This window comes from Apteryx mantelli, chromosome 16 (assembly GCF_036417845.1).
Source record: "Apteryx mantelli isolate bAptMan1 chromosome 16, bAptMan1.hap1, whole genome shotgun sequence".
NCBI lineage: Eukaryota > Metazoa > Chordata > Aves > Apterygiformes > Apterygidae > Apteryx > Apteryx mantelli.
This window is the reverse complement of record NC_089993.1, coordinates 2,222,941-2,233,422: the sequence shown is the minus strand read 5'-3', so window position 1 is coordinate 2,233,422 and position 10,482 is coordinate 2,222,941. Positions and strand designations below refer to the sequence as shown.

The following is a 10,482-nucleotide window of genomic DNA, read 5'->3' as shown; positions in this document are numbered from 1 at the left end:
CTCCTCTTGACCTCCCTTTTCCCCTGCCTGCTCACTTCCCTAGGATCATATTTTCCACTTCGTACCAGACTGGCTACGCTTGTTTTAACAGCTTAAGCAGTAATTGCTGGGGACGGGAGGGAGGAGGGGAGGAAATCAGATAGTGTCTGCAGCCTGGAAAAACCCTGTAACAAAGGTAAAACCCTGGTCAGGGAAGGAGTCACAGATGCTTCTTTTGTTTTTCAAGCAGGTTCTGGAAGTGTCTGTTCCTTCTCACCAGCAGAGCCTAAACACAGGCTTTGTGTGATTTCAGGTGGAGAATCAACAGCAGGAGCCGATTACGCTGAAGCAGCATGATCTGCTTTCATTGCAGATGTCTTTGCTCAGGAAGAGCAAGGCAAGAAAATGCAACACAGCTTCAGTAAAGGAGGGGATGGGGGAAGAGCTTAGGCAGAGCTTTAAAATTCACTTTTCCTTTGAGAAAGAGGAAACAGGTAGTTCTGAGCTGGTTTTACCAACGCTGCCAGGTCTTTGATAGTTGGGTGAGTTCTCTGAGCCCCAGCTTCCAGCATCAAGGGTTTTCTTATTTAGTTCTACTATCTCCTGAAGTTTTGTACCGCAAGGGCAATAAAGAGATGGGAACACTCATCTGACTGCACCCAAGATGTTAAAAAATGAGGATGCAGCTGCAATTCTGTGTATTACTGGCACAGCAGCCCTCTCCAGTTTTTTAGTGTGTCAGCATAGGAGAAGGGAAGCAGTACTCTGCTGTGCTTTCTAGCAGTCCTGAGCAGCACTTCTGTCTGGGATGGAGGTGCCCAGACACATCCTGTGCTCTCATCAGCTGCAAACTGAGAAGAGTAGCCATAACATTTGCATCAATGTCTGTGATCTTTGAAAATGACCCCTAAAAATCCCCCCCGCTTTGGTGGGTGGGCTCTGAGAGGCAGCTGGAGCCATGCGTGGTTTCCTCTCCCGCAGCAGGTAGGTGGTGGCGGCTGGGAAAGCCAGCACAGTTGGCCACCCAGGAGTTACACACCAGTATTTTAATATTCCAACCCCTCAGAGTACAGAGATGAAGTTTTGGAAAGGCTGAATTTAGGACTGTGTTAAGCCTTCAGGTGGTGAAAGTTTATGACGGGCTTGTTGCAGGATGGGAAAGAATTGCTTTTTCTTTCCTGTTCTGGTGAAGAATTACTAGAGAAGGCCATGCTTGGGGCTTAGGTTTGGTATAGTGATTTTCCTGGAGAAATAAATAATTAGATGGGAAGTTTACTGGCAAAGAGGATGTACGGTGGGGAATTAATTTTTTCAGTGTGTTTTAGAAACTTGCATTAAAGACCCCAGACCACTTTATCCAATGTGCAGGTGTGAAGCGTGGATCCAGCTTGGGTCTTTCATGAAAAAGGTTTTATTGTATGCATTGCAGTGTCCCTGGCTTTAGGGTTTAGGACCATCTGCTGTGATACACAGTCAAAATCTGGGTGAGGGTCCCAAAGCCTTTGGGAACAGAATTTCCATCCTGGCTTGGAAATATGCGTAGGAGTAAAAATAAGACGCTAGCAAATTTGCTAAGCTTCAGGAGACGTAAGGTAGGGAATATGGAGAGGCAGCTTTTCCCTGTGAGGCAGTGTTGGCCTGTCTGTCCAGTGCCCAGTTGTGCTGTCCCCTTCATGCAGGATCTGCATTTAATGATTCACCATCCCAGAGTTACTGACTTGGCCCTGCTGCTTGAGAATGTGTGCAGAGCCCTGACCCAAGCCCTTTGCTTTGGGAGGATTTAATTATTTTGCTGAAACGAAGGTGGCTTCCCTGGACTTGCACAGCTGCTTTGGAGCCTCAGCCTCCTCCTTAAGCTGGTTAACCTCAGCAGCTTGGCTTCATGCAACAAGGCAGCAGACGAGGCTGCCAAGGCAAGCCCGTGGTGGTAGGGGGAGCTCCTGTCTCCTGGGTCAAAAGATCCCAGCAGAGGTCAGCAAGCACATTGCCATCAAAAATGAGACGAAATAACTGCACAGCATTCAGGGCCCCCCCCCCCCCCCCCCGAGCCAGCCTTGTGTATGCAGAAACAAAGGTCTCTAGCAGGCCTTTATCCCAGCCTCACCCCTTTTGATCTTGGTGACATGGAGATGAGACATCTCAGGCTCACTTGTGGAACATAGGCCACCTCTCGCAGGATGCGTCCTTGGCTCAGGAGAGGGGCCACCGGGGTGGGATCTGATCCAAACTTGAGTTCCAGTGATCTGAGAAGGTCTGAGATTACTGTGATGCTGTACCCACATGTCTGGACCCTACTCGTCCGCTCCTTGATGAGGTAGAAACTGTCTCCTCTCCCTTACGGGGTGCTTATTTATCTTGTGAAGACACTCGGGCACAGGAGTTCAGGCTGAATGGAACATGCCCACGGGGAGCTTGGTGAGGGGCTGCGCGGGTCAGTGGTTAAGGCAGCAGTGGGGCATTTCCATAAATGTGCTTGTAGCTGCAAGGATTTTGGCCTCCTTGCTCCACTGTCTGGGCAGGATCTCCCATGGGTGCAGTGGTGTCATGGGAGGGCAGAGTAACCATGAGGCTCGTGGAGTGCCCCAGAGCCGTGGACAGCTGGGCTGGTGTTGCTGTGGCCTTCCTGCCACAGGTCTGGCCATCGCCGGGGGGGCTTGCTCTTACCAGGGAGGAGGGGAAGGTGCCTGCAAATGAACTGAGGGTGCTGCAAGGCTCAGACGCTGGGTAGCAGGGGAGAAGCACGTGAAGGCCCTCGGCCAGAATGGAGATAGGGCATGCTGGTAAAAGCTGGGACACAGATTTTTGCTCCCCTCTCCCCCTCTGCTCATGAACAGAAGGTGCACCCTTCTCTTCAATCCTGCAGCAGCACACTCTAAAAGACCCTGAGTCACCCTGAGCATGGCCAAAAGCCATGGTAGGTCCCCAGACTGCTCATAAGTCTAGTACTTGGCGCACAAGACCCATGCATACTGCGATGCTACATCTTTTCAGGAGCAAGGTTGGTTTGCAGGCCAGGGCTTTCCATGTGTGACCCTGCTGCAAGGAGCCTGCTGCTGGCAGGGACCAGCTGACAGACAGCATATCAGGTCAGCTGGGGAAGTCCAGAACGCTGTGCTACCCTGGAAGAGCACGATCCCCGAGTCTGCCCGGACTGGATAAAGGATGGCCGGCCACCCTCCAGGAGCTCCTGGGCTGGGCCGCTCTGGTGCAACCCCCTCTATTTGCAGAAGCTCTCATCAGCCTCCCCATGGGGTATCCCAGGGCAGCAGAACATCTCCTTCACCTCCTGGCCCAGGCGTGCCTCAGCCCACGCCAGCGCTGACTGCAAATAGCCAAAGCGGTTTACCTGGCTGTGGTTGGACCCTGGCTTTCTCCCCATGCACCTCCTGGGGCCTTCACAAAACAGGAGAGAGGCCACAGCACAGATCTGCAGGGATGTCAGTGATCCCTGGCTGGGCAGAGGTGAGCTGATCATCTCTTCCTTTAGCTGGATATGCTGGAGCCGCATGCTTGGGGGGGGAACAGGACAGTGGTCAGGAAAACCCACAGCCAGGGGACAAGGGCGGATATGCTCCAGGGGAAGGTGCCAAAGAGGTTGGCAGCAGCGGATGTCTCACTCCTGAGTGCAGCTGGCAGTCTGGCAGGGGGATGAGGCCAACCCCCCCCCCCCCCATAGACCTCATTTGCCTTCCTCAGCCATACTCAGCACATTTTGGCAGAGCTAGGAGCAGCCTAGGCCAGCATGCAAAGCAGCACGGCTGGTACAAGGAGGTGCCAGGACAGCAGGAAGGCATCGGCTCCCCGCACGCTGCTTCGCTCACCCTGAACGGGTTCTTCTGCCCTGTCACAGCTGCATGTGGCCTTTGGGACCTGGAAGGGGAACTGCTCAGAGGGTGAGGCATGCAAGCAGCGGGAAACAGGGAGCTTTGCTCTTTGCTACCCTGGCTCAACCCTCAGATGGCTACTTAGCTGCTGAGCCATGAAGAGCTGAACCAGCCAGCTCCCCACAGCAGCTCCCTGAACAGGAAGACTTGGCATGGCCAAAACAAGCTTGCCCCCAACACAGCTCAGCCTTTCTTGCTAAACAAGAAGTGTATAGCAGTAACTGGTTTTGCTTTGCTTCAGTGCGACAGGCTGGTGTTTGTGGCTTCCATGCGGGGTGGCCAGCTGGGGCAACCACAGCTGTGTGCAGGGCAACCGTTTGGAGGAGGCTAGTGTATGCATGGCAAACTGATGTCAGGCCTGACATTGCATCAGGGTTTAAAAAAAACCAAAACTCCTGGTAAATCCCTGGGATAATGCTTCCATTGGTAGCGAGTGCTGCTAGTGAGCTATATAGCTCCAAGTCCAAGCGTGCAGCAGCAGTTTCCCGGCCCAACCAGCTGTCTGGGCAGAGAAAGGGCAGCAATTGCACGTTGCAGCTGAGCCAAGGTCATGGTGCTGTGTCAGTGGGGCATCAGCTGGGAGGTCAGCGTGCCAGGGCACAGTGGGCTGTGTCCCGCTCAGGCCAGCGTGGCAGGTGCAGAGGACCGTGCCAAGTCTCCCCCTGCTGAAAACGCTCAGTCAGGGCAGAGCTGGGCTTCCCCTGGACACCGCGTGGGCAGCTGTGCTAGCGATGCTTGTGCGCTGCAAACAGGGGCATTGCCAGCGAAAGCTGGTCAGCAGCACATGCTAAAGCCCTTGCAACAAGGAGCTGACTCCTGCACGTTGGGCATGCTGTGTCTCACTGTGGGCTGTAGCGTCTATGCCTGCAAGGGCAAGAAAAGGCTTTCCACGTTTCTCCTGCTCCCACCCCCCCTCTCCACCCCCATCTCCAAGCCCTGAACTCTGCTCTGCAGAAGGGAGCTTGAAAGCGCTAAGATGCCCTCCCAGGTTTCCAGCCCCTCTGCTCCCATGGGAGCTGGGATACCAGCTGGCAGGTATCATCCATCAGGCTCACTGCCTCCTGAGAAATGCTGGGAAAGTGCTGGGGGAGGGGGGGGTTGCAGCTGGGTTTGCTCCTGACCCAGACAAAACTGCCTTTTGATGGTTTGATGTTTTCCAAGAGCTGCAAACCCCATCTTTGAGCTGAGGCCAATATAAAGATGAAACTACTTGGGTCACACCAGTGCTGGAAGAGTTAATGCTCTCCAGGCTCTCAGAAGTGCTGTAAAAAGTGCCTGCTGCAGGTCAGTCTCCACTAGGGATTAGAAAAATCTGCCCAGGGAGTGTGGGCTGACTCCTGCCAGCTTAGGGCTGGCTCCAGGAAGTACGCTGCAAGGCAGAGAGGTGATTGAAGCCCAGGCCCCGGCGTGCTGGAGCAGCCCGGCTTGGGCCTGGCACAGCCAGGCACCGCTTTCCAGAAGCTCTCCAGCTCAGAACAACAGTGAACTTGAAAAGCCTGGCTGTAAATTATCATTGCATATTGCCAGAGTGGGAGGGAGGTCTGGGTGCTGGTGCAAGGCTGCGTCAGGACCTTCCATGGGTGCTGGATATCCACCATGCTGTGTTGCTGGAGCCAGCAAGCTGCCAGGTGGCAAGAGCCGGAGCTGGAGCACCCGGAGAAGCCACCATGGGCTGATGGGCACAGGACCCAGCATCTGGCTGAGCTGCAGCGGGGCTGCAGAGAGGTACCAAGGATGCTTCACTTCTCAGCTTGCCCATCCTGAACACCTGGCAAGCAGCTCCTGTGGACTTCCCTCAGCCGGAGGGTGGGAAGGCTCCTGGGTGCCTTGCTCTGGGCCATGGGGCTGCCTTTGCTGGGAGGCCGTGAAGGCAGTGGGCTCTTTGCAAGCCTGCTGCCAAGAGGAGAAGGCAGGGTTGCCGCGTAGAGGGCCTCCCCGCGCAGCCTTGTCCCTGGCAGCTCTCCCTACAGAGCTTGCTGCCTCCAGCCCAGCCCTAAGGACTGGCAATTAAACCAAAGCTCTTTGAACCCAATAGAAGCTGAGATGGGCAAGCATGAGGACTGAGCCTGTCTCACCACCACCAGGCCTGGCTAGCCAAGCCTGCTCGAGGGGGACAACAGGCTCTGGCTGTTTTCTCATCCTGAAGGAATTTGGCTCCATGGGCCAGGCATTTTTCCCCCCCCCTCCTTTCTCTCCCTCTCTTTGGAGACTTTCTGCATTCTGCCTTTGATCTTCCCCCTGTGTTTGCCCAGTCGATCAGCTCAGACAGGGTTAGAGTCTGAGGTCAGCGCCTTTTCCATTCCAAATACCCAGAAACATCAGTGAGAAGGGAGGGGATTCAGATTACAACCTTCCCGTCCTCCTCTTCCAACCCCCTGCCCCAGACGCGCACCAGCCCGGCCCTGCGCCGCTGCCCGCTCACTCCACCGGGCGCGTGGTGGTGCCTGCTGCAAGCTGAGGAGCGCTGCGTGAGACTCTTGGCGCCCAGTGCCGTGCACGGTCACAGCCTCCTTGCCCTGCTTGCCCAGGCTCACTGCCGAGCTGGGTGCTTAGGAAAACAGCTGGCTGAAGTTTGGGGGTGCTGGGAATGGACTGACTCTTTCCACAAGCACCTGGGGGAACTCGGGGGTGGATGAACTGCTCGTGCCACCCACCAACCTGGAGACACATGCCTGGAGACCTCTCTGAGGACAGCACTGCTCCATGATGGTGTTCCAAGCACTCTGAGAGTTCCTGCCGGCCAAGCTCAGCATCAGCAATGGATGGAGGTGCTGGGCATCATCTCTGGAGATACAGCATACACTGGATGTGCTAGCTCACAGAGGTTTGGACCTCACCTCCTCCTCCTCCTCCTCTTTGTCCCCTCACCTGCCTTTTTTTTTATTTTCCTTCCGTGCCTCCATCCTGCATGTGATTTGTTTTGTGAGCTACTAAAGCCAGGCAAGGCTCTGCCAAGCAGGGAGCGGGCAGCCCGTGCCCCAGGGCAGCCAGATGTCTTTCAGGAGTTTCAGCAGCCAGAGATTAAAAAAGCAGACAAGCAAGCTGCAGCGTGACGGGGCAGACCTGATGCTGGTCGTGCTCCTCCTGCCTTTGCTGGCCACCGTGGCGGAAGGGCTGAGCCTGCAGCCGCTCAGGATGCGGCACCTGGGAGTGTGCCCCAACCAGCTCAACCCCAACCTGTGGGTGGATGCGCAGAGCACCTGCGAGCGGGAGTGCCACGCGGACCAGGTGAGCGGGGCGCTGCGGGTGCCACAGACAGACCCGGGAGAGCGCTGGGCACCCAGCCCAGAGGACATGGGTGCTGCCTGCAGTTTTGGGTGCTGCGGGGCAGTCACCTGCTGCCCTGGCGTGGGTGCGCCCGGCTGCGAGCAGCGTGCCCGGGAGTGCTCACGGCATGCAGAGGTGGTTACAGCGGTGCCCAAAGACTCCCTGGTCTCCCCGATTCCCCCAACCCTGTCTGACAAATGAGAGGCTTTAGCAAAATGAAGCAATCGAGCAGCTGAGGCTTGCGGAGAAGCCCAAGGCTTGCCTGCGCCGCTCAGCAAGTGAGCTTCAACACACTGAGAGCACTATGAATCCTCAACACTAGCACGTCCCAGGGTAGCGCTGCAGGACCTAGTGCTCAGCCCCCCCCCAAACCCCAGGATGGAGGGATGAGGGCTGGTGGCTAGGACCTCAGCTGGGGGGGGGGGGGTAAGGAGGCGAGGGGGGGGGGGGTCTAATCCCACACGCAACGTCACTGCTGTGGGTTCCTTCTTTGCCTGTGCTCTTTGCATGCATGAGCTGCGCCCTGGGGCTGCTAGCAATCCCTGCAGCGGGCAAAGAAATAGTTTAACCCCCCCCCCCCAAAAAAAAAAAAAAACAAAAACCCACTGCCTGGAGAGCAAAGGCTCCCTATGGCCAGGGCACCCCATCTGTGCAGCCCCCAGGGTGCTGCCACGCAGCTGGTCAGGCCTCCCCGTGGAGGGGGGTCCTCCCCTCCCCAAGAGGCAGGAGTGTGCTGGGACAGGGACCCCCCCCCCCCCCCCCCCCCCAATCAGAGCAGTAGTTTCTACCCTCTGACAGCCCCCATTTGGCCTCACAGCCAGGAGCCCAAGAACTGGCACAGACCCACCCTGCGGGCCAGGCTGCCCGTCTGCAGAGAGCCCAGGCTCTGGGCCACCCACAGCCGCAGGCAGGGGAGAGGGTCATCTCTCTCTGTCCAGCTAGCTCGCATTAAAGCCGGAAAGTTACTCCCTGGCTACGCATGGCTGCAACAAGCTCTGCTTCCCCTCAGGCAGTGGAGAGCACGCTGACTCCCCGAGCCAAGCGCGCCTTGAAGGTCAGCATACGTATGGTGAAGCAGTGGACAGTGCTGCTTTTCCACTCAGCACTGCCACGCTCACTGGAACGACCCCAAGTCCTTCCTGAGGTAGTCATGTGTCCAGCAGCCCGGCCTCAGCTGGGGTTGCACTGTACCTAGGGAAATCTGAAAGGCTGGCTCCAGCAGGAGAGTGGGACATCCCTGCCCCAGGCTCTTGCAATTCACTCACAGCCATCCTGGAGGGGTGATGGTCAGTGAAGGATTGTGTCCAATCCCCAGACCTGGCCAAGCTCAAAACGGGGCTAGCAGAGCCTCTCTTGAAAGGTCCAACTCTTACCTAGAGCTAAGCAAGGCCAGGGACTGGGGCGGCCAGCAGTGGGGGGCAGAGGGCAGGAAAAGAGAAGAACATGTTTGTGCTGAGAGCCACAGTGCTGGACTTCTCCCTCCCAGTCATACATTGTGGGATACCTAGGAAATGCAAAAAGCTGGGGTTTCCCAAGCTTCGTGCAGTTTCTGCCTAAATGGCGAGCTCTTAACTCAGGCCAAAAATCAAACACCACATCCTCCCTGCAGCGTGCGGAGCATCTTCCCATCCTAAAGCTGCAGCAAAGCATAGCTGCAAGCTGTGCTTCCAGGCTCCACTCCTGAGGCAGCTGCACTCTGGTAAGAGGTGGAAGCAGTTGCTAATGGTTCTGGTGCAGCACCTGTAACCCTGCTAGCGTGTGTCCTTTCTCTCTGCTCCAGGATTGCGAGGGGTTTGAAAAGTGCTGCACCAATGTCTGTGGGCTGCGGAGCTGCGTGGCGGCTCGTTTTGCTGATGGAAGTCTCTCACCCCTGGAGCAAGCTCAAGAAGCCTCATGCGAGAGCTTTGTGTGCACACAGCAGGGCTCAGACTGTGACATCTGGGATGGGCAGCCCATCTGCAAGTGCAAGGACCGGTGCGAGAAGGAGCCCAACTTCACCTGCGCCTCGGATGGCCTCACCTACTATAACAAGTGCTACATGGACGCCGAGGCCTGCATCCGGGGAATCAGCCTCACGATGGTGCCGTGCAAGTACATTTTCACCTGGCCCAACACTAGCCCCGTGCCCCAGGAGACCACAGCTCGACCCACCCCAGGGGCTGGCCCTGAAGTGCCCATTCCCCCCGCCCTCTACAACAACCCCTTCCACCAGTCTGTCTACATGGGTGGCACAGTCAGCTTCCACTGCGATGTCAGCGGGCGGCCTCGGCCTGACATCACATGGGAGAAGCAGAGCGACCACGAGGAGAACTTCATCATGAGGCCAGATCAGATGTACGGGAACGTGGTGATCACCAACATCGGGCAGCTGGTCATCTACAATGCCCAGTACGAGGACTCTGGCATCTACACCTGCACTGCAAGGAACTCTGCTGGGCTTCTCCGGGCCGACTTCCCTCTCTCTGTCATCAAACGGGAGTCCAGCAGCGGGGAGCCGCGGCTGGGCAGCACCCAGCCCTTCCCCAACACCGAGTGCCTCAAGGAGCCCGACAAACGGGACTGCGAAGCCCATGAGGTGCGCTGGCATTTTGATGCCAAGAAAGGCTCCTGCCTCACCTTCCGCTACGGTGGCTGCGGGGCCAACCGGAACCACTTTGAGACCTACGAGGAGTGCCGCTCAGCCTGCGTGAGCAACGCCGTCCACACCTGCCTCCTGCCCATGGTGCAAGGCCCCTGTAAGAACTGGGAGGCCCGCTGGGCCTATAACCATCTCATGAAGCAGTGCCACTCCTTTGTCTACGGTGGTTGCGAAGGCAACAACAACAACTTTGACAGCAAGGAGACCTGTGAGGATGTCTGCCCCTTCCCTAAGAACCTGCAGTGCAAGACTTGCCGCCTGAAGAACAAGATGGTGCTGAGTTTGTGCCGTAGTGACTTTGCCATTGTAGGACGGCTCATGGAGATTATCGAGGACCAGGACTCTGGCATCGCCCGCTTTGCCCTCGAAGACGTCCTCAAGGACGAGAAGATGGGCCTCAAGTTCTTCAACATCAAGTACCTGGAAGTGACCTTGACTGACATGGACTGGAACTGCCCTTGCCCCAACATGACCACAGATGATGGCCCACTCATCATCATGGGCGAGGTGCACGATGGTATGGCCATGCTGGACCCCAGCAGCTATGTCCGAGCAGCCAACGACAAACGCGTGAAAAAAATCTACGAGTTGATTGAGAAGAAAACCTGTGATCTCCTGAACAGGTTCCAGGACTAGGGGAGGGCAGGGGGCAGCACGGACACATAGACACGAGGGCAGGTGTCACCCCAGGCAGCCTCTCTGGCCAGCCACATG

At 56.7% G+C, this 10,482-nt stretch overlaps 1 protein-coding gene across 1 annotated transcript; it reads left to right on the top strand.

Annotated features, from left to right (window-relative positions):
* The first annotated feature begins 6,763 nt into the window (after positions 1–6,763).
* Positions 6,764–10,425, top strand: WFIKKN1 (WAP, follistatin/kazal, immunoglobulin, kunitz and netrin domain containing 1). The gene is made up of 2 exons (XM_013939968.2): positions 6,764–7,091; positions 8,911–10,425. The coding sequence occupies exons 1-2, from the start codon at positions 6,855–6,857 to the stop codon at positions 10,402–10,404; spliced, it is 1,731 nt and encodes a 576-aa protein (XP_013795422.2). The 5' UTR covers positions 6,764–6,854; the 3' UTR covers positions 10,405–10,425.
* The last annotated feature ends 57 nt before the right edge of the window (positions 10,426–10,482 follow it).

Bases quoted from the DNA above. Each gene is read 5' to 3' on its own strand.
- WFIKKN1 (XM_013939968.2), top strand. From the start codon at position 6,855: ATGTCTTTCAGGAGTTTCAGCAGCCAGAGATTAAAAAAGCAGACAAGC. The intron at 7,092-8,910 runs GTGAGCGGGGCG...TCTCTGCTCCAG, and splicing joins GGGAGTGCCACGCGGACCAG to GATTGCGAGGGGTTTGAAAA.